Raw genomic sequence first — 24638 nt, forward strand, 5'->3', positions numbered from 1 at the left:
CCTCCCTTAAGAAGAACCCTAAAGACCTTGAGACATTTTAAGAAAGACTGACCTTTGGATGGTGAGAGGTCTAAATATTTTTCCTTCTATATATGAAAGATTCTAAAAACTTTTGCCTAAAAAACAGAAAACGTTTAAAAGACGTGGTAACAATTGTAAAGCATTTGAAAGAATGAACTCTGGAACGTGGATTGCATGTGTGCTGGGTAGCTTCAGCCATGTCTGACTCTTTGCAACCCTATGAACTCTAACCTGCCAGGCTCTCTGTCCAAGGGCTTCTCTAGGCAAGAATACTGGAGTGGGTTGCCGTGCCCTCCTCCAGGGGATCTTCTCCACCCAGGGATCACACCTATGTATCTTATGTCTCTTGCATTGGCAAGTGGGGGTCTTTATCACTAGTACCACCTGGGAAGCCCAGAACGCAGATTAGCTGGTGTTTTTAACTCCAGACAGGCTTCTTTGTGCTGAAAGGAAGCTGTTATAGGAAAGTGATGCTATAGTAGAAATTGTGCTTCTGTATGAGAAATTTCTAATAAATTGAATGTTTGCTTGTCAGCACCATTCACATTAAATTTTAAATGCTTTCTGGCAAGTACCTGCTACTTATCCTCAATCACTAGGCATTCATCATGCTTTTATCTCCAGTGAATGTATTTAACTACTTTTTGACATTAAGCCTTAACACACTTCTGAAGGTTAGGATTTTATAGAAACTGTAGTCACAGACAATAGAAAACAAATTAATCTGATATTCTTAAATATTCCTCTGTCCTTGTTGTAAGAGGTTAAAATATTCAAAAGAAAATATAAGTGAATGATAAGTGAGCTTTTTATAGACATGCTCATGTTTATTTTGGGTTCTCTCTTGGGCATGTAATTTCTAAATATGAAAGCTTTAAAAAATACTTTTTACTTAATATCATTGTGTATTTGAGATTTCCGCTTGAAATGCATTGAATATTGAAATGTTTTCAATTCATTAACATCACTTTGGTAAGAATGTTTGTTTCCATGATAGCCCAAGGGGAAATGGAGAGTTTCCCTTTTGTAAAGAGCCTTGGTTTTGTGGTGGAGTGTCATCAATAATGGAGGGCAGTGAGAGCACTGTCCTGTTCATGGTCACGTCACGTCAGGGAAATTGTGAGTTACTGCAGCTTTTGTATTTGCCTTACTTGTAAGACCATGCCCTTTCCCTCAGATAAGGGGAGCAGCCACTCTAAAGTTGGGACCATGGATAGTAAAATTTTACACTTGTATATGTGAAAATGGGCTTCCTTGCTGGCTCAGATGGTTAAGAATCTGCCTGCAATGCAGGAAACCCAGGTTCGGTCCCCGGGTTGGGAAGATCCCCTGGAGAAGGGAATGGCAACCCACTCCAGTGTTCTTTCTTGGAGCAGTTCATGGACAGAGGAGCCTGGTGGGCTGTAGTCCATGGGGTCACAAAGAGTTGGATACAACTGAGAGACTAACATTTTCATACATAAAAATAGTCAGCAACTGCAGATAGAATATTAAAGACAGTAGGGATTTCAGGAAACTACTTAAAGGAGACTTTGGCTTAATGAGACATTTTGTGATGTCACTATATACAAATTAACATTAAAAAATTCTTTTTAATATTTGTGTGTGTAAATTTTAAACCTGAGCCACGATTCCTGCCCTGCAAATAGGTTCATCTGTACCATTTTTTATTAATAGATTCTATATATGTGCATTAATATATGCTGTTTTTTCTCTTTCTAACTTCACTCTATATAACAGAGTTATAGTTATAGACTGTATATATGTAGTCCAGGTTCATCCTTTTCCCTCTTCATGGCTGACCAGAGATCTAGAGGGGTGGGAGGGAGGCTCAAGATGTTATATGGTAGAAACCGACACACCATTGTAAAGCAGTTATCCTCCAATTAAAAGTTTTAAAAATGTTTACCACCCCCCCCCCCCGCAAAAAACTTGAGGCATCAGAGCTAATTATTAAACAGAGAAATGTCATTTCTTGAAAGGATGTAGCATTTAAAAAAATATGTCCTTGACATAGGTTAATGTTAGGGTTAGGCAATGTTTTTTAAATAATTCAACTATCTTCTTTTGATGTTGAACTATAGTGTAAATAAAGTTCTATATAATCAGAATTGAGTTAGATAGGAAATTAATTTCTAGGAACTAATGCTTACAATTAAGTTAAATTTTTCAAATATGGCTTTTAATAGCAAAGATTTTATAGCTGAATATAAAATTTTTTAAATGTAAGTATATAGTATATTAATCTAGATCCAATATAGAAAGGAAAATATGTAACAATCTGCAAGTATAAGTAAGAGGTAAAAGCTTGGATGTGCAGGACTTCTGAATACAGTCAGCAAATTTTAGTGAAGGGGGCTGGGTATACTTTTGCCATCACTTGCTCAGTAGAATTAAGCCAAATATTTGAAAAGTTATGAACTTCATACTTTAAAATGTCGTCAAATGTAAAACAAGTGAGTTTTTACCAAAATGTTAAAAGAACCATGTGATTTTGTGATCCAAAGCTCAAGTAAAATGATAGCTGGTCTTATGCATCTATTTTTTATTTTGCTTTTTAAAGATAATACAGATTTTGGTCTGCATATAATAAATATTTTTTGAAGAATATTTGAATGAAAGAATTGATTTTATAAGAACTAATAACTGTATCCTGGTTTGTTGTTGTTCATTTGCTAAGTCATATCCGACTCTTTGCAACCCCGTAGACTGCAGGATGCCAGGCTCCTCTGGCCTCATCTTTCTCCTGGAGTTTGCTCAGATTCATGTCCATTGAGGTGGTGATACAATCCAACTATCACATCCTCTGCCACTGTCTTATCCTTTTGCCTTCAATCTTTCCCAGCATCAGGGTCTTTTCCAGTGAGTTGGCTGTTCGCATCAGGTGGCCCAAGTTTTGGGAGCTTCAGCTTCAGCATCAGTCCTTCCAATGAATATTTAGGGTTGCTTTCCTTTAGGATTGACTGGTTTGATCTCCTTACTGTCCATGAGACTCTGAAGAGTCTTCTACTGCACCACAGTTTGAAGGCATCAATTCTTTGGTGCTCAGCCTTCTTTATGGTCCAATTCTCACATCCCAGTTTAGCTTTTCCTTTTTCGATTAGCTTAATTCCACAATTAAAATTTAAATTTTTTGATGTCATAATAAGAGCCATATTTGACTAACATATTACTTCTATGAGAATAGCTTATGTCTGAAAAAGAGAACACTCATAAATCATCAAATCATCATCTTTCAACATAACCTTCTCACATCATTCACAGGAAACATGTAGGATCTTTATAACTATAATTCAGCAAATTGTAAATAGAATTTTATAGTTGTTTTGTTTTTGTTTGACAGCTCACCGGAAAATTCAATAAACAAATCAAATGAGTTCTTTATAATCTCATCATCTAAACTCCATAGGACAGTACATGGACATTACTGTCTCTGATTATAGATGGAAAGAATAGGAAAAACTGATTTATCTCCCTTTCTTATTTTATGTCAGCCTCGAAGGGGAGAGGGGGCAGTTCTTTGTGAAATAATTCATGTTGTAACATTACACTTGTTTTAAACACTAGAAACAAGCTTTGCTAAAAACATAAACCCTAGTAATAGATTTTGTTTTTAATATTGCAATTGTTTGTCAGTCATAAGCTTAGAAAATACCTAATTTTTAATTTAAATGTCACATTACAGAGTTTTCTTTTTACCTCATTCTTTATATCTGAATTGCAAACAATCACATCATTCCTTATTGAAGCAAGGAAAACAATTAGAAAGTAACAAGAAAAACATTTTTCTCTTAAATTTAACTTTATGAACAGGATGATCTGATAGTATGAGTTATCATTTCAGTCAGGGATAATGTCTAAAATATAAATAATAATTCCACAAAAATGTCAGTTAATTTGGTCACATGTATTTCAAGAATCTGATGGTTGCTGGCAATCATTTTTGATGATTTTTAAAATTCCATATAAAGCGATTATATAAGCCATACTTTCCTGTTTCAATCACAGCTCAGATTAAGGTTTTCAGAGCACAATTCAGTGCAGTGTTTCATCATTTTTCCTGTGGTTGGTTTAGGAAAACCTCTCTTTCAAAATTAGTGAGCGCAAATAAGTAATTTAGATAGTGTGTACATATTATATTTTGAAATGCATTCAATCCCATATAGAAATGTATAGATTACCTAGATAAAGGCAACATAAAACATTTATTAAATACTCTCTAGGTACCAGGTAGTTAGTAAAGCTTTTTATATGGATTATATAATATTTGTTTGTTAATGTTACATTTATTGTACGTATTTGGAAATTAAGGATTTAGAAATACTGATACACTCAAGGTCACTAAGTCAATAAGTCATGTTTATGGTTTAGTGTATTTGTTCTATCAAAACCAGTCTTTTCTTTTGTATACACTTTCAGTCTAAGTTAAACTGTCACAGTGTGTCCATACTCTCAATCTATACTTGAATAATAACCTTACTTTAAATTTTATGTTTTCTACTAATTTCTCTGCTAGGTTATACACGTACAATAGGACACATTTATAAAGACAGTTTTTAAAATGGGCCAAATGTTTAGAATATATAGAAAGGTAATTTGAATGTTACCCATTTTCCAAATAGAAAGTTTTATTAGTCTTATCGTAATAATGGGCTTCCCAGGTAGTGCTCGTGGTAAAGTTTATCTGCCTGCCAGTGCAGAAGACATAAAAGACACTGGTTTGACCCCTGAATTGGAAAGATCTCCTGGAGGAGGGCATGGCAGCCCATTCCAGTATGCTTGCCTAGAAAATCCTATGGACAGAGGAGCCTGGTGGGCTACAGTCCATGGGGTTGCAAAGAGTCACACGCGACTGAAGCAACTTCAGTTCAGTTCAATTCAGTCACTCAGTCGTGTCTGACTCTTTGCGACCCCATGAACTACAGCACGCCAGGCCTCCCTGTCCATCACCAACTCCCAGAGGTCACTCAGACTCATGTCTGTCGAGTCCGTGATGCCATCCAGCCATCTCATCCTCTGTCATCCCCTTCTCCTCCTGCCCCCAATCCCTCCCAGCATCAGAGTCTATTCCAATGAGTCAACTCTTCGCATCAGGTGGCCAAAGTACTGGAGTTTCAGCTTTAGTATCATTCCTTCCAAAGAAATCCCAGGGGTGATCTCCTTCAGAATGGACTGGTTGGATCTCCTTGCAGTCCAAGGGTACTCTCAAGAGTCTTCTCCAACACCACAGTTCAAAAACATCAATTCTTCAGCACTCAGCCTTCTTTACAGTCAAACTCTCATATCCATACATGACCACTGGAAAAACCATAGCCTTGACTAGACGGACCTTAGTCAGCAAAGTAATGTCTCTGCTTTTGAATATACTATTTAGGTTGGTCATAACTTTTCTTCCAAGGAGTATGCATCTTTTTTTTTTTTTTTTTTACTTTATTTTGCTTTACAATACTGTATTGGTTTTGCCATACATTGACATGAATCAGCCACAGGTGTACATGCGTTCCTAATCCTGAAACCCCCTCCCAGCACCCTCCCCATATCATTTCTCTGGATCATCCCCGTGCACCAGCCCCAAGCCTCCTGTATCCTGTATCGAACATAGACTGGTGATTCGTTTCTTACATGATAGTATACATGTTTCAATGCCATTCTCCCAAATTATCCCACCCTCTCCCTCTCCCACAGGGTCCAAAAGTCCATTCTAAATATCTGTGTCTCTTTCGCTGTCTCTCATATAGGGTTATCATTACCATCTTTCTAAATTCCATATATGTGTGTTAGTATACTGTGTTGGTGTTTTTCTTTCTGGCTTACTTCACTCTGTATAATAAGCTCCAGTTTTATCCACCTCATTAGAACTGATTCAAATGTATTCTTTTTAATGGCTGAGTAATACTCCATTGTGTATATGTACCACAGCTTTCTTATCCATTCATCTGCTGATGGACATCTAGGTTGTTTCCATGTCCTGGCTATTATAAACAGTGCTGTGATGAACATTGGGGTACACGTGTCTCTTTCAATTCTGGTTTCCTCAGTGTGTATGCCCAGCAGTGGGATTGCTGGGTCATAAGGCAGTTCTATTTGCAATTTTTTAAGGAATCTCCACACTGTTCTCCATAGTGGCTATACTAGTTTGTATTCCCACCAACAGTGTAAGAGGGTTCCCTTTTCTCCACATCCTCTCCAGCACTTATTGCTTGTAGACTTTTGGATTGCTGCCATTCTGACTGGTGTGAAATGGTACCTCATTGTGGTTTTGATTTGCATTTCTCTGATAATGAGTGATGTTGACCATCTTTTGATATGTTTGTTAGCTATCTGTATGTCTTCTTTGGAGAAATGTCTATTTAGTTCTTTGACCCATTTGTTGATTGGGTTGTTTATTTTTCTGGAATTGAGCTGCATAAATTGCTTGTATATTTTTGAGATTAGTTGTTTGTCAGTTGCTTCATTTGCTATTATTTTCTCCCATTCTGAAGGCTGTCTTTTCACCTTGCTTGCAATCACCATCTGCAGTAATTTTGGAGCCCCCAAAAATAAAATCTGACACTGTTTCCACTGTTTCCCCATCTATTTCCCATGAAGTGATTGGGACCGGATGCCATGATCTTCATTTTCTGAATGTTGAGCTTTAAGCCAACTTTTTCACTCTCTTCTTTCACTTTCATTTCTACCATAAAGGTGGTGTCATCTGCATATCTGAGGTTATTGATATTTCTCCTGGCAATCTTGATTCCAGCTTGTGTTTCTTCCAGTCCAGCATTTCTCATGATGTACTCTGCATATAAGTTAAACAAGCAGGGTGACAATCTACAGCCTTGACGGACTCTTTTTCCTATTTGGAACCAGTCTGTTGTTCCATGTCCAGTTCTAACTGTTGCTTCCTGACCTGCATACAGGTTTCTCAAGAGGCAGGTCAGGTGATCTTGTATTCCCATCTCTTTCAGAATTTTCCACAGTTTATTGTGATCCACACAGTCAAAGGCTTTGGCATAGTCAATAAAGCAGAAATAGATGTTTTTCTGGAACTCTCTTGCTTTTTCGATCTAGCAGATGTTGGCAATTTGATCTCTGGTTCCTCTGCCTTTTCTAAAACCAGCTTGAACATCAGGAAGTTCATGGTTCTCATATTGCTGAAGCCTGACTTAGAGAATTTTGAGCATTACTTTGATAACCTGTGAGATGAATGCAATTGTGTGGTAGTTTGAGCATTCTTTGGCATTGCCTTTCTTTGGAGTTTGAATGAAAACTGACCTTTTCCAGTCCTGTGACCACTGCTGAGTTTTCCAAATTTGCTGGCATATTGAGTGCAGCACTTTCATAGCATCATCTTTCATGATTTGAAACAGCTCAACTGGAATTCCTTCACCTCCACTAGCTTTGTTCATAGTGATGCTTTCTAAGGCCCACTTGACTTCACATTCCAGGATGTCTGGCTCTAGATTAGTGATCACACCATCATGGTTATCTGGGTCGTGAAGATTTTTTTTGTACAGTTCTTCTGTATATTCTTGGCACCTCTTCTTAACATCTTCTGCTTCTGTTAGGTCCAGAGCATTTCTGTCCTTTATCGAGCCCAGCTTTGCATGAAATGTTCCCTTGGTATCTCTAATTTTCTGGAAGAGATCTCTAGTCTTTCCCATTCTGTTCTTTTCCTCTATTTCTTTGCATTGATCACTGAAGAAGGCTTTCTTATCTCTTCTTGCTATTCTCTGGAACTCTGCATTCAGATGCTCATATCTTTCCTTTTCTTCTTTGCTTTTCACTTCTCTTCTTTTCACAGCTGTTTGTAAGGCCTCCCCAGACAGCCATTTTGCTTTTTTACATTTCTTTTCCATGGGGATGGTCTTGATCCCTGTCTCCTGTACAATGTCATGAACCTCATTCCATAGTTCATCAGGCACTCTATCTATCAGATCTAGGCCCTTAAATCTATTTCTCACTTCCACTGTATAATCATAAGGGATTTGATTTAGGTCATACCTGAATGGTCTAGCGGTTTTCCCTACTTTCTTCAATTTGAGTCTGTCATTATAATAGTGCCTTAAAGACTTTTCATGTCTATACCACATTTTATTCTTATGTCACTCTGTTAGACATGTGAGGTAGATACTAATTTTCACATGAGGGAAATAAGGCATAGAGAATAGCTTAGTTTCAATTGTGTGTGCTTTCCCTTGGGACCACACTTATCATGATGATATTCTATTATTATAAATCTGTACTGTAAATTATACCATATTATAAGATGTTACAGATGTGACTAACTGGGGACTATAACGTGACCCAAATTTGCTGCCTGAATTAAGATATCTATCTATCTATTTATCTATATATAAAATTCAACATAAAATTTTTAAGTAAATGCAGATAGATCAGTGAACTGGAAGACAGAGTAATGTATATCACGTAGATTGAGCAGAAAAAAGAATTTAAGAGACCTCTGGGACGACATCAATCATATAGGCACCCAGATGGAGAAGAGAGAAAGGGGCAGAGAATTTACTTGAAAAAATAAAAGCTGAAAACATCCATAACCTTGGAAAGGAACAGACACCCAGATCCAGGGAGTACAGCATGTCCAAACAAGATGAACCCAAAGAGACCCACACCAAGACAGATTATAATATTTAGAAGGGCATAAATTAAAGGCACAGAATCTTAAAAGCAACAGAGAAAGTCAACCAGTTACATATAAGTGAACTCCTTTATGACTGTTAGCTTACTTTTCAGCAGAAACTTTTTAGGCAGAAGTGAGTGGTGCCATATATATAAAGTGATGAAAGGAAAAAACCTACAACCAAGAATACTCAGGAAGGTTATTACTCAGATTTGAAGGGGAAATAGAATTTTATAGATAAGCAAAAGCTGAAAATTTTCAAACTGCTAAATCGGCTTTAAAAGAAATGTTAAAAAGACTTCTCTAAGGAGAAAAGACAAAAATAGAAACACAACTAGAAACATGTAAATTAGAGAAGAAACAGGCAGACACACAGTAAAAGTAGTATCAGCCATGTATAAAGGTAGTAGTGGAGTTAAAAGTCAGAAGTAAAAGCATCAACATCTACAATAACTAAGGGACACAAAACCCAAAAAAGATGTAAAATATGTTAACAAGAAAGGTAAATGTGATTTGGAGGAGTGAAAATGCAGGGTTGTTAGAATATAGTTGAACTTGAGATCACTAACTAATAATAAACACGTATGCACTGGTGTTAAAGATGAACCTCCTGGTAATCGCAAGTCAGAAACCTGTAATAGATACACGCACATGCAGGAAAAGAGAAAGGAATCCAGACGTAATATTGAAGACAGTTGTCAAATCACAAGGAAAGAGAGTAAAAGAAGAAACAAAAAGAACTACAGAACCCCCAAAACAGTAAACACAGTGAAATAAGCACATACCTATCAACAGTTACTTGAAATGTGAATGGATTAAATGGTCCAATCAAAATATAGAGAGAGGCTGAATGGAGTAAAAAGAAGGCCCATAGGTATGCTGCCTGGATGAGAGTCATTTCAGATCTAAAGACACACAGAGACTGAAAACAAAGGGCGGGAAAGAGGTTTTACATGCAAATGGAAACAGAAAGAAAGCTGGGCAGTACTTAGATAAGATAGACTTTGTTAAAACAAAGACTGCAGTAAGAGATAAAGAAGGACATCACTTAATGATAAAGGGATCAAACAAGAAAATGAACAATTGTAAATATGTGTATACCCAACATAGGAGGACCTAAATGCATACAGGTCATGTTAACAGACACAAGGGGAGAGACTGAGAGTGACACGATAATAGTAGGGGACTTTAACAGGCCACTTGTATCAACAGGCAGATCTTGTAGACAGAAAATCAATATGGAAACACTGCGCCTCAATGACAGATTAGACCACGTGGATTTCATAAGTCTCATGAAATTTAAGAAGATTGAAATCACATCAAATATCTTATTCTACAACAGTGCTAATGAGACCATTGCTATAAGGAGGAAGAAAACCTGCAAAAAACACAAAGGTGCAAGCTAAACAGTATGCTACTAAACAACCAACGGGTTACTGAAGGAATCAACGAAGGAATTGAAACACTGTTGGAGACAAATAAAAATGGAAACACGATGATCGGTATCTATGGAACATAATAAAAGCAGTTCTAAGAGGAAAGTTTACAGTGATACCAGATTACTTCAGAAGACAGAAAAAAATCTCAAATAAATAATCAAACCATATACCTAAAGGAACTAGAAAAGGAGGGACAAGCAAAACTTGAAATTAGTAGAAGAAAAGAAATCATAAAAATCAGAGAAAAAGTAAATGAAATACAGGCTTAAAGAAAGAAAAGATCAATGAAACTAAGACCTGGTTCTTAACAAGACAAACAAAGTTGGTAAACCTTAGCCAGACTCATCATGGGCCTAAATAAAATCAATAGTAAAAAAGAAGTTAAAACTGACACCATTGAAATGCAAAGAAACATAAGAAATTACTATGAACTGTTACATACCTTCTAGGTTGTAAAAGACAACCTAGAAGAAATGAATAAATTCCTAGAAATATACAGTTCCAAAGATTGATTGAGGAAGAAACAGGAAATATGAACAAACTGATTACCAGTAATGACACTGAATCACTAATTTAAAAATCCACCCCCCCACCCAAATAAAAGTCCAGGACTAAATGGCCTCACCAGTGAGTTCTACCAAACATTTAAAGGATAACTGAAATTGTCCTTCTCAAGCTGCTTCAAAAATATGAAGGGAAAGGAGTGCGTCTGAGCTCATTCTATGAAGTCAACATCACCCTGATACTAAAACCAGATGGAATTACTACACAAAAAAGAGAATCCAGGTCAAAATCACTGATAAAGCTAGATGTAACAATTTTCAACAAAATATAAGCAAACTGAATTCAACAGTACATTAAAAGGAATATATAATAACATGATCAGGTGGAATTTATCCCAATGGTGCAAGTATAGTGTGGTATCCAAAAATCAATCAATGTCATAACATTAGCAAATTGAAAAAAATTTTATTCTCTCAATAGATGTAGAAAAACTTTTAGCAAAATTCAACATGCATTTATGATAAACAATAGAGAGGAAACTTAGCACAACATAATAAGAGACATATATGACAGCCAACGTCATACCCAATGGTGAAAAGCTGCAAGAATTTCTGCTAGGATCAGGATCAAAACAAGGATGCCAATTATTGCCACTTTATTTAATATAGTATTGTAAGTCCTAGCCACAGCAGTCAAATAAGAAAAATAGATAGAAGGAATCCAAATTGAAGCGGAAGAATTAAAACTATCATTGTTTGTGATGACCTGATTCTGTATAGAAGGAGGAGGAGGAGTAGAGTAGTAGTGTTAGTCGCTCAGTTGTGTCCAACTCTTTGTGATGCAGTGGACTGTAGCCTGCCAGGCTCATCTGTCCATGGAGTGCTCCAGGCAAGAATACTGAAGTGGATTACCATTTCCTTCTCCGATACTATATATAGAAAATCCTAAAGTCGCCATCAAAAGAACTTAAAACTAACAAATGAATTCAATAAAGTGACAGGCCTCAAAATTAATATCCAGAAGTTTTCTATGATTCTATACACTGACAACAAAACATCAGAAAGAGAAATTAAGAAAACAACCCAATTTACAATTGTATCCTAAAGAGTAAAATGCCTGTGAATGAAGTGTTAGTCAGGCAGTCATGTCTCATTCTCTGTGGCCCCATGAACTGTAGCCTCGCAGCCACCTCTGTCCATGGAATGCTCCAGGGGACCTTCCTAACCCAGATCGAACCTGGGTCTCCTGCATTGCAGGCAGATTCTTTTATATGTGAGCCACCACCTGGGAATAAACCTAACTAAAGCAATACAAGACTTGTACTCAGAAAACTGTAAGACATGGATGGAAGAAACTGAAGATGACATAAACAAATGGAAATATATACCATGCTTATGGATTGGAAGACTTAACATTGTCAAAATACTCCTTAGGCAATCTATAGATTGCCTGAGTGTAATCAGTATCAAAACACCAAAATCATTTTTCACACAACTACAGCAAATAATCATAGTCAATTAATCAAAGGAGGCAAGCATATAAAATGGGGAAAAGACAGCCTCTTCAATAAATGGTGTTGTGATAACTGGACATGCAAAATAACCAAACTGGACTACTTTCTCATACCATATACAAAAATAAACTCAAAATGGATTAAAGACTTTAAGACCTGAAGCCATAAAACTCCTAGAAAAAAACATAGGCTGTATGCTCTCTGACATCAGTCCTAACAGTATAATTTTGGGGAAATATGTCTCCTTAGACAAGGGAAACAAAAACAAAAATAAACAAATGGGACCACATTAGACTAAAAAACTTCTGCACAGTGAAGGAAGCTATCAGCAAAGTGAAAAGGCAGCCAGCTGAATGGGAGAAGATATTTGCAAAAGATTAAAGTCAAATATACAAAGAACTCGCATAACTCAACATCAAAATAACAAAGAACCCATTTTCAAAGTGGCCAGGGGGCCTGAATAGACACTTTTCCAAAGAAGTCATATGGCCAACAGCCACAAGAAGAGATGTTCAACATTACTAATCATCAGAGACATGCAAGTAAAAATTACAATGAGATATCACATCAGAATAACTGTTATCAAATAGACAACGAATAAGTGTTAGTGAGGATGTGGAGAAAAGGGAATGCTTGTGCACTGTTGGTGGAATTGTAAATTGGCGCAGACACTATGGAAAACAGTATGGAAGTTCCTCAGAAAATTAAAAATATAACTGCAATATGATTTAGTAATTTACTTCTGGGTGTTTATTTGAAGAAAATAAAAACCATAATTTGAAGAAAATATATGCACTCAAATGTTCACTGGACCTTTATTCACAATACCCTAGATAAAGAAGCAACCTAAGAGTCCAACATGAGGTGAAAGGATAAAGACAAAGTGGTACACACACACACAAATAGCTAAATAGCTGAAGGTTTTAAGAAATGCAAATTTCGTGTATATTCAGTCACACTTTTTATTGTTGTTACAAATCTCTGCCACTACATTGGGCTTTTGTAGTTCTCTGGAGTTTTCCTTTGTCCCTTTTTTCTTTCTTCTTCTGTTTTTTTTTTTTTTTTCTTCTTTTTTTTTTATAATTTTAATTTTTAATTTCTTAAATCCTATTACATTTTTTCTATATTTTTCACTGCCTTTCCTACTGTTCTCATCCCCTTGAAGTTAATCTTTAATGTATATAAATATTCTTCATCTACCTTTGTTTAACTTATCTATTCTTTCTTTCTTTTCTTTATTTCCTTTCCTCTCAACATATTTGTTAGTTTTGTTTTCATTGGTTTATTCCACACTTGGCGCCTTGCGTTAGTTTCGTTTTCCAGTTTGTACTTAAGTTAGTTTTGTTCTTAACTACTAAATATAATTTTTTATTTACTTTGTTCTCCAGGCCAATCTACTGAACTTTATTTTTGTTGGACTGTTTTGACTTTGCTCATGGGTGTATGTGTATATGGTGTATATTCCTTATTTTGATTATTATTTGCCTGATTTTTTAACTTCCATTTGTCTGGGTTTCACCTTTGGTTTCTCATTTTTTGGATATTTGTTTTAATCTCACTTAATGCCATAACAAACCACTTACAGAAAATTAAAATATATAACTGCAATATGATTTAGTAATTTACTTCATTTCTGATTAGAGATCAAGCCCTGAGCCTTTGGGGTGGGAGCACTGACTCCAAGACCCAAGACCACCAGAGAACTAAAACTAGGGAGGATCAGATAGTGAGAACTCATGCAAAGGAGACCACTGTAATACAAGACCCGGCATCTCCCAGCCACCAGTAGCACCCTGTCAAGTAAGCCTCTTCCAAACAACAAACAAAACAAAAATACAAAGCCAACCATCAGCAGACAGAATTACCACCTCACTCCGCCTTGCCCATCAGAGGAGAAACAAACAAAAAATCAGCACAAATCTCACCCTGTAGGAAGCTTACACAAACCACTGGACCAACCTTAGGAGGGCAGAAACCAAAAGGAAGACAGAATTCAGCCTTGGAGCCTGGGAAAAGGAGATCTCAAACACAGTAAGTTAGAAAAAAAATAATGAAGAGGCAGAAAAATAATACACAAATGAAGGAACAAACTAGAAACACAGAAGTCCAAATAAATGAAGAGGAAATAGGCAAACTACCTGAAAAGGAATTCAGAATAATGATAATAAAGATGATCAAAACCCTTGAAAACAAAAAGGAGATAATGCAAGAATCAATTAACAAAGACCTAGAAGAATTAAAGAATAAACATACAGAGAAAAACAAGACAATTACTGAAATTAAAAATACTGTAGAAGGAATCACTAGCAGAATATCTGAAGCAGAAAAATGAATCAGTGAGCTGGAAGATAAAATGTTGGAAATAACTTCTGAAGAGCAGAACAAAATAAAAAGAATGAAAAGAACTGAGGATAGTCTCAGAGACCTCTGGGACAGTATCAAACACACCCACATTCGACTTATAGGGGTCCCAGAAGAAGAAGAGAAAAAGAAAGGGTATGAGAAAATTTTTGAAGAGATTATAGTTGAAAATTTTCCCAACATGGAAAAGGAAATAATCAAGTTCAAGAGGCACAGAGAGCCCCATACAGGATAAGACCAAGGAGAAACACGCCAAGACACATGCTAATCAAACTAACAAAGACTAAACACAAAAAAAAGAATATTAAAAGCAGCAAGGGAGAAGTAACAAGTAACATACAAGGAAAACCCCATATGCTTAGCAGCTGATCTTTCAGCAGAAACTCTGCAGGCCAGAAGGGACTGGCAGGATATATTTAAAGTATTGAAAGGGAAAAAATCTACTGTACTCCACAAGAATCTCATTCAAAATTAATGGAGAAATCAAAAGCTTTTCAGACAAGCAAAAGTTAAGAAAATTCAATACCCTGTAACCAGCTTTACAACAAATGTTAAAGGGACTTATATAGCCAAGAAATACAAGAGAAGAAAAAAGATCTACAAAATCAAACCCAAACAGTTAAGAAAATGGCAGCTCAGTTCAGTTCAGTTCAGTCGCTCAGTCGTGTCCAACTCTTTGCGACCCCATGAATCGCAGCACGCCAGGCCTCCCTGTTCATCACCATCTCCCGGAGTTCACTCAGACTCATGTCCATCGAGTCCGTGATGCCATCCAGCCATCTCATCCTCGGTCGTCCCCTTCTCCTCCTGCCCCCAATCCCTCCCAGCATCAAGAGTTTTTTCCAATGAGTCAACTCTTCTCATGAGGTGGCCAAAGTACTGGAGTTTCAGCTTTAGCATCATTCCTTCCAACGAAATCCCAGGACTGGTCTCCTTCAGAATGGACTGGTTGGATCTCCTTGCAGTCCAAGGGACTCTCAAGAGTCTTCTACAACACCACAGTTCAAAAGCATCAATTCTTCGGCACTCAGCCTTCTTCACAGTCCAACTCTCACATCCATACATGACCACAGGAAAAACCATAGCCTTGACTAGACGGACCTTTGTTGGCAAAGTAATGTCTCTGCTTTTGAATATGCTATCTAGGTTGGTCATAACTTTTCTTCCAAGGAGTAAATGTCTTTTAATTTCATGGCTGCAATCACCATCTGCAGTGATTTTAGAGCCCCCCAAAATAAAATCTGACACTGTTTCCACTCTTTCCCCATCTATTTTCCATGAAGTGATGGGACCGGATGCCATGATCTTCGTTTTCTGAATGTTGAGCTTTAGGCCAACTTTTTCACTCTCGTCTTTCACTTTCATCAAGAGGCTTTTTAGCTCTTCTTCACTTTCTGCCATAAGGGTGGTGTCATCTGCATATCTGAGGTTATTGATATTTCTCCCGTCAATCTTGATTCCAGCTTGTGTTTCTTCCAGTCCAGTGTTCTCATGATGTACTTTGCATATAAGTTAAATAAGCAGGGTGACAATGTACAGCCTTGACGCACTGCTTTTCCTATTTGGAACCAGTCTGTTATTCCATGTCCAGCTCTAACTGTTGCTTCTTGACCTGCATACAGATTTCTCAAGAGACAGGTCAGGTGGTCTTGTATTCCCATCTCTTTCAGAATTTTCCACAGTTTATTGTGATCCACACAGTCAAAGGCTTTGGCATAGTCAATAAAGCAGAAATAGATGTTTTTCTGGAACTCTCTTGCTTTTTCCATGATCCAGCGGATGTTGGCAATGGCAGTAGGAACATATTTTTCAGTAATCACTTTAAATGTAAATGGATTAAATGCTCCAACTAAAAGACAGAGACTGGCTGAATGGATACAAAAACAAGACCCATATATACTGTCTAAAAGAAACCCACTGCAGACCTCACAGCACATATAGACTGAAAGTGAGAGGATGGAAAAATATATTCCATGCAAATGGGAAGCAAAGCAAAGTTGGAGTAGCAATCCTCATATCAGACAAAATAGACCTTAAAATAAAGAATGTTACACGAGATAAGGAAGGACACTATGTAATGATCAAGTGATCAATCCAGGAGGAACACATAACAATTGTAAATATCTATATGCACCCAACATAGGAGCACCTCAATACATAAGACAATCACTAACAGACATAAAAGGAGAAATTGACAGTAACACAATAATAGCAGGAGACTTTTAACACCCCATTCATACCTATGGATGGATTATCAAAACAGAAAGTTAATAAGGAAACACAAGTTAAATGATACATTAGATAAGATGGATCTCATTGATATCTTCAGGATATTCTATCCAAATGCAGAGGAAAACACCTTCTTCTCAAGTGCACATGAAACATTCTCCAGGATAGATCTCATCTTGGGTCACAAATGAAACCTCAGTAAATTTAAGAAAATTGAAATCATATCAGGCATCTTCTCTCAACCAAAATGCTATAGACTAGATTTCAATTACAAGAAAAAAACTGAAAGAAATACAAACACATGGAAATTAAACAACACGTTTCTAAATAACCAACACATTACTGAAGAAATCAAAAGGGAAATAAAACATCTAGAAACAAATTACAGTGAAAACATGACAACTCAAAACCTATGGGATGCAGCAAAAGCAGTCCTAAGAGGGATGTTTATGTCAATACAATCCTGCCTTCAGAGACAAGAAAAGCATCAAGTAGACCACCTAACTTTACACCTAAACTGGAAGAAGAAGGAAAAAAACACCCCAAAATTAGTAGAAGGAAATAAATCATAAAGATCCAAGCAGAATAAATGAAAAAGAAATGAAAGAAACAATAGTAAAGAGTAATAAAACTTAAAGCTGGTTCTTTGAGAAGATAAAGTTTGTAAGCCGTTAGCCAGGCTTATCGAGAAAAAAAGAGAGAAGCATCAAATCAACAAAACCAGAAATGAAAAAGGAGAGGATACAACAAACAATGTAGAAATACAAAGAATTATAAGAGACTATTATGAACAACTGTATGGCAATAGAATGGATAACCTGGAAGAAATGGACAGATTCTTAGACAAGTTCAGTCTTCCAAGACTGAACCCAGTAAGAAATAGAAATTATGAGCAGCCCAATTAGAAGCACTGAAATTGAAGCTATGATCAAACATCTCCCAAAAAACAACAGCCCAGGACCAGATGGCTTCACAGAACAACTCTATCAAACATTTAGAGAAGAGCTAATGCCTATCCTTCTAAAACTCTCAAAAAATTGCAGAGGAAGGAACACTTCCAAACTCACTCTACTCACCATCACTCTGATACCAAAACCAGACAAAAACAGCAGACAAAAAAGAAAACTACAGGCCATGTCACTGATGAACATAGATGCAAAAATCCTCAACAGAATTTCAGCAAACAGAGTTCAGCAGCACATCAAAAAGCTCATACACCATGAGCAAGCTGGGTTTATTCCAGGGATGCAAGGATTCTTCAGTGTACCCAAATCAATCCATATGATGCACCATATTAACAAATTGAAAGATAAAAACCATATGATCATCTCAATAGATGCAGAAAAAGCCTTGAACAAAATTCAGGACCCATTTATGATTAAAACACTTCACAAAATGGGCATAGAAGGGACCTACCTCATCATAGTAAAGGCCATATATGATAAGCCTGCAGCAAACATTATTCTCAATGGTGAAAAACTGAAAGCATTCCACCTAAGATCAGGAACAAGACAAGGGTGTCAACTTTCACCACTATTATTCAACATAGTTTTAGAAGTCCTAGCTACAGCCATCAGAGAAGGAAAAGAAAGAAAAGGAATCCAGATCAGAGAAGAAGAAGTAAAGTTCTCACTGTTTTTCAGATGACATGATATTGTATATAGAAAACCCTAAAGATAGTATCAGAAAATGACTAGAGCTAATCAGTGAATACAGCAAAGTTGCAGGATACAAAATCAATGCACAGAAATCACTTGCATTTCTATATACTAACAATGAAAAATCAGAAAGAGAAATTAAGGAACCAATCCCATTCACCATTCCAAGAAAAAGAAATATCTAGGAGTAAACTTACCTCAGGATACAAAAGAACTGTACACAGAAAAGTATAAGACACTAATGAAAGAAATCAAAGCCAACAGAAACAGATGGAGAGATATCCCATGTTCCTGGGTAGGAAGAATCAATATTGTGAAAATGACGATACTACCAAACACAATCTACAGATTTAGTGAGATCCCTATCAAATTACCAGTGGCAGTTTTCACAGAACTGGAACAAAAAATTTCACAATTCATATGGAAACACAAAAGACCCTGAATAGCCTAAGCAGTCCTGAGAAAGAAGAATGGAGCTGGAGGAAACAACCTTCCTGACTTCAGATTATACTACAAAGCTACAGTCATCAAGGCAGTATGGTACTGCCAAAGAAACAGAAATATTGACCAATGGAACAAGATGGAAAGCCCAGAAGTAAACCCACACACCTATGGGTACCTTTCTTTTGACAAGAGGCAAGAATTATACAATGGGGCAAAGACTGCCTCTTTAAGAAATGGTGCTGGGAAAACTGGACAGCTGCATATAAAAGAATGAAATTCGAACACTTCATAACACCATACACAAAGATAACTCAAAATGGATTAAAGACCTAAATGCAAGACCAGAAACTATAAAACTCTTAAACATAGGCAAAACATTTGATGTCATAAATCAAAGCAAGATCCTCTCTGACCCACCTCCTAGAGTAATAGAAATAAAAACAAAAGTAAACAAGTGAGACTGATTAAACTTAAAAGCTTTTGCACAGCAAAGGAAACTATAAGCCAGGTGAAAAGACAGCCCTCAGAATGGAAGGAAAATAATAGCAAATGAAACAACTGACAAAGGATTAATTTCCAAAATACACATACAACTCAATCAAAAAGTGGGAAAAAGACTTAAACAGACATTTCTCCAAAGAAGACATACAGAAGCCTATCAAACTCATGAAAAGATGCTCAACATCGTTCATTATTAGAGAAATGCAAATCAAAACTACAATGAGATATCACCTCCAACAAGTCAGAATGGCCATGATCAAAAAGACTACAAACAATAAATGCTGGAGAGGATGTGGAACAAATGGAGCGCTCTTGCACTGTTGGTAAGAATGTAAATTGTACAGCCTCTATGAAAGATGGTATGGAAAGTCCTTAAAAAAACAGGAATAAAACCTCAGTATGACTCAGCAATGCCACTCCTAGGCATATAACCTGAGAAAACCAAAATCAAAAAAGACACATGTATCCCATTGTTCGTTGCAGCACCATTTACAATAGCTAGAACATGGAAGCAACCTAGATGTTCATTGGCAGACGAATGGATAAAGAAGTGCTACATGTACACAATGGAATATTACTCAGCATAAAAATAAATGCATTTGAGTCAGTTCTAATGAGGTGGATGAACCTAGAGCCTATTATACAGAGTGAACTGAGTCAGAAAGAGAAAGATAAACACATACTCTAACACATATATGTGGAATCTAGAAAAATGGTACTGAATAATTTATTTACAGGACAGTAGTGGAGGAACAGACATAGAGAATAGGTTTATGGACATGGGATGAGGGGAAGCGAGGGTGAGATGTATGGAAAAAGTACCATGGAAACTCACATTACCATATGTAAAATAGATAGCCAGTGGGAATTTGCTGTATGGCTCAGGAAATTCAAACAGCAGCTCTGTTTCAATCTAGAGGAGTGGGATGGGGTGAGAGATGGGAGGGAGATTTAGAAGGGAGAGGTTATATGTATACCTATGGCTGATTCATGTTGAGGTTTGACAAAATTCTATAAAACAATTATCCTTCAATAAAAAATAAATTAGAAAAAAAGAAAAGTAAAACTATTTTTAAAAAAAAGAAATTCTTTTGGACTCTGTGGGAGATGGAGAAGGTGGGATGATTTGGGAGAATGGCATTGAAACATGTATAATATCATATAAGGAATGAATCGCCAGTCTAGGTTCGATGCAGGATACAGGATGCCTGGGGCTGGTGCACTGGGATGACCCAGAGGGATGGTACGGGGAGGGACGTGGGAGGGGGGTTCAGGATGGGAACACGTGTACACTCGTGGCAGATTCATGTTGATGTACGGCAAAACCAATATGATATTGTAAAGTAATTAGCATCCAATTAAATTAAATAAATTTAAATTTAAAAAAAGAAATTCAAATCTCTAGTTATATGTTAAGGAAGTCAAAGTATAATATACAGAATAAGGAATATGGTCAGTAATAGTGTAGTAAATCTGTATGGGGACAGATGGTTACTAGACTTAGGATGATCTTTCATAATATATGCAAGTATCAAATCATTATGTAAATCACCTGTAACTAACATAATATTGTTACATAGTATTGTCAACTTTATTTCAATAGAAATAATTAAAAATAAATGTAGAGAATTACTATGTTCATGGATCAGACAATTCTATATTATTAGTAGAATTGATCCACAAATTGATCTATAGATTCAAAGCAATCCCAAATCAAACATCAGTGTGCTTTTTAAATGAAACTGGTAAGCTAGTTTTAAAATTTATATAGCTATTTAGATAACTTAGAATAGTCAGTAATTTTGAAAAGGGCATACATAATTGGATAACTCACAGCACTAGTTTCAAGATTAAGTATATTGCAGTCAAGGCAGTGTGGTATTGGCACAAGGATAGAAACATCAATGCGAAAGATTGAAAAAAAGTTCAGAAGTCAGCACACAAGTACATGGTCAATTTATTTTCAGCAAATGTGCCTGAGTAATTCAGTGGTGGTAACAAATAGTCTTTTCAAAACATGGTATTGAAACAACTGGCTACCCATTTGGAAAATATTGAGCCCCCCTTTACCAAACATCATGCATGAAAATAAATTTGAAAGATTTCACCTATGTGATATAAAATCAAAACATTAACATTTTAAAGAAGGAAACTATTAGGTTGGGACAAAAGTAACTGTGGTTTTTGCATTTCTGAAATTTGCCATTTGATATTGGAATATATTATAAATAAATGTGGTTATGTTATATATCGTTTTAATGCACATTTCTTGCTTTATGTTTTTTTGCTAGTGACTTGTTCAGTTGCTAAGTTGTGTCCAACTCTTTGTGACCCCATGGACTGCCGCACACCTGGCTTCCATGTCCTTCACCATCTCCCAGAGCTTGCTTAAACTCAAGTCCATTGAGTCAGTGTTGCCATTCAGCCATCTCATCCTCTGTTGTCACCTTCTCCTCCTGCCTTCAATCTTTCCCAGCATCAGGGTCTTTTCCACCGAGTCAGGTCTTTGCATCAGGTGGCCGAAGTATTGGAGCTTTAGCATCAGTCCTTCAGGGTTGATTCCCATTATGATTGACTGGTTTGATCTCCTTGCTGTCTAAGGGACTCTTAAGAGTCTTTACTTGCTGTTTATTTTCTGTTTATTTTAGACTATGGAAATGATGTTAGACAAAAAGCAGATTTGAGCAATTTTCTTATTTGAGTTCAAAATGGGTCTTGAAACATCAGAGACAACTTGCAACATCAATAATGCATTTGCCTCAGGAACTTCTAACGTAGTACAGTGCAGTGGTGGTTTAAGAAGGCTTGCAAAGGAGACAGGAGCCTTGAAGATGAGCATAATTGCTGGTCATCGGAAGTTGACAGTGACAATTGAGAGTCATCATTAAAGCGGATCCTCTTACAGTTAGTTGCCTAAGAACTCAGCATTGACCATTTTACAGTCATTCAGCATTTGAAGCAAATTGGAAAGGTGCAAAAGCTCGAAAAGTGGATGCCTCATTAGCTGACCAGGAATCAAAATAATTGTCAATTTGAAGTGTCTTCTTCTCTTATTCTATGCAAAAACAATGAACCATTTCTCAATCAGATTGCAAAATGCAACAAAAAGTGGATTATATACAACTGGTGATGACCGCCTCGATGGCTGGACCGAGAAGAAGCCCAAAGCACTTCCCAAAGCCAACATGCACCAAAAAAGATTATAGTTACTGTTTGGTGGTCTCTTGCTGGTCTGATCCAGTAGAGCTTTCTGAATTCCTGTGAAACTATCACATCTGAGAATTATGCTGAGCAAATTGATAAGATGCACCAAAAACTGCAGCCCCTGCAGCTGGCATTGTTCAAAAGAATGAGCCCAGTTCTTCCCAATGACAATGTCCAACCACATGTTAAAAACTTGAACAAACTGAACTATGAAGTTTTGCCTCCTCCAGCATATTCACCTCTCACCAACCGACTACCATTTCTTCAAGCATCTTGACACTTTTTGCAGGGAAAATGCTTTCCACAACCAGCAGGGTCTAGAAAATGCATTCCAAGAGTTCTTTGAATCCCCAGCTACAGATTTTTATGCCACAGGGATAAACTTATTTCTCACTGGAAACATTGTGTTGATTGTAATCATTCCTATTTGATTAATAAAAATGTGTTTGAGCCTAGTTATAATGATCTAAAATTCACCACCTGAAACAGAAATTACATTTGCATGAACCTAACCAGAGAAAATCTTTGTAATATTAAATCAAGCAGATTTCTTAGGTAGGAAGCACAAATCACAATCTTTTAAAAAAGAATAATTTGGACTTCCTTGAAAGACTTAGGAAAATTAAAAGGCAAGCCACATTGAGAGAATATAATAAATCATATGCATATATGATTTGTGTGTATATATCTGTGTGTATCTATAATACATATATATGTCAGGGAAGTGTGTAATTTCCTTGCTTCTGTCTCACTGCAGCAAAAATTTGAAGCAATGGACTAGTGTTACAGCTCAGTTTTATTCAGCAAGCAAAGGAAAATACATCCTTGAGGTATGAGGGCAGGCCAGCCCAAAAGAAGTGAAGAGAAGAGAAGAGAAGCCAGCGGCTTAATTTTGCTCCCCTTTTTGTATGTTTTCCTCCTCCCCCTGAGCCTGTCCGATGTAAACTGGGCTAGCCTGGAGGGCTGTTTGCTTCATCTAAGGTTCTCACTCAGGTTCTTGGTCCTTCCTTTGTTCTGTTTTTCCGGGCTTTTTCCTTTCTTTGTCTTTTTGCCATCACTATTTTGGACTCCTTTTTCCTATTCTAACTACCTAACATATATGTATCCAGAATATATAGAAAATGACTACAACTCAATAATTAATTTCCCAGAGAAAAATGCCTTGGATGATAAATGAACACTGAAGCATACTTTTACAGTCTTATTTGAAACAACATAAAAATAACTCTAAAAAATATGTTTAATTACTAATATCCAAGTATAAAAATTTTGACTTTTAGTGTATTTGTACAGAAAATGGTAGAGTATTTCTTTTAAAATTGTAATGGAAAATAGCAAAGTATTGTAATCAGAAGTGTTAGTTGCTCAGTCAAGTCCAACTCTGTGAAACCCCATGGACTGTAGCCTGCCAGGCTCCTCTGTCCATGGAATTTTTCAGGCAATAATGCTGGAGTGTGTTGCCACTTCCTCCTCCATAGGATCTTCCGAATCCAAGGATTGAACCTACATCTCCTGTGTCTCCTGCATTGCAGGCAGATTCTTTATCACTGAGCCACCTGAGAAGCCCAATCAGAGGAAAACATCAGTTCGGTATATAAGCGAGATTAAACAGTTACTAACCAAAATAATGAAGTTAAATAATATATGGAAACTATATTATGGAGACATACTATTTGTATTTTTAGAAAGATAGAGCCATATATTAGTGTGGAAAGATTTTAAAAAGTGAGTATTAATTTGTTGAATAAGAAACATAGTATCAATGAGGATGTATCATAAATGACTAGATGGCAATAAGTAAATGTCTTCCGTGATTTTCTCTTTATGTATTTTTTCTTACAGGAATTATATTGACAGGTATTTCCCCTTGAGTATGTCTTGAGGCCACATCCGTCCTCACAGCATCTTTCTCCAAACTTAGTGAACTGATTGACCTCTCCTTTGTTTTAGCTGTTCGTTTTAAAAACACAGACCAAAAAATAACCACATTTTTTTCTCTTCTTTTTTTTTACCTTTAGAGTCATAGTGACTTAGCAAAAAGTCAACGCCTCCTTCTTATTTACTCACATAGAGTATGCCATACCTCAAAATGTTTTTCAAGTAGTTTTTGCATTTTAAAGAGAATGTAACTGTGGAAATGA

At 36.5% G+C, this 24638-nt stretch overlaps 2 protein-coding genes across 27 annotated transcripts in view; one reads left to right on the top strand and one right to left on the bottom strand.

The window, feature by feature from the left end:
- Nucleotides 1–24638, top strand: part of PPP1R9A (protein phosphatase 1 regulatory subunit 9A) — a 345069-nt gene that overhangs the window by 219887 nt on the left and 100544 nt on the right. The window lies entirely within an intron of this gene.
- The window catches only part of LOC132659663 (uncharacterized), a 60882-nt gene continuing 38085 nt past the window's right edge, over nucleotides 1842–24638 (bottom strand). For both annotated transcript variants that reach the window (XM_060414488.1, XM_060414487.1), the window contains one exon: nucleotides 1842–24053. In XM_060414488.1, coding sequence (XP_060270471.1) covers nucleotides 7170–8096 — 927 coding nt within the window. In that variant the 5' untranslated portion in view covers nucleotides 8097–24053 and the 3' untranslated portion in view covers nucleotides 1842–7169. The remainder of the gene's footprint in view (nucleotides 24054–24638) is intronic.

Source organism: Ovis aries, chromosome 4 (genome assembly GCF_016772045.2).
Source record: "Ovis aries strain OAR_USU_Benz2616 breed Rambouillet chromosome 4, ARS-UI_Ramb_v3.0, whole genome shotgun sequence".
NCBI classification, from domain to species: domain Eukaryota; kingdom Metazoa; phylum Chordata; class Mammalia; order Artiodactyla; family Bovidae; genus Ovis; species Ovis aries.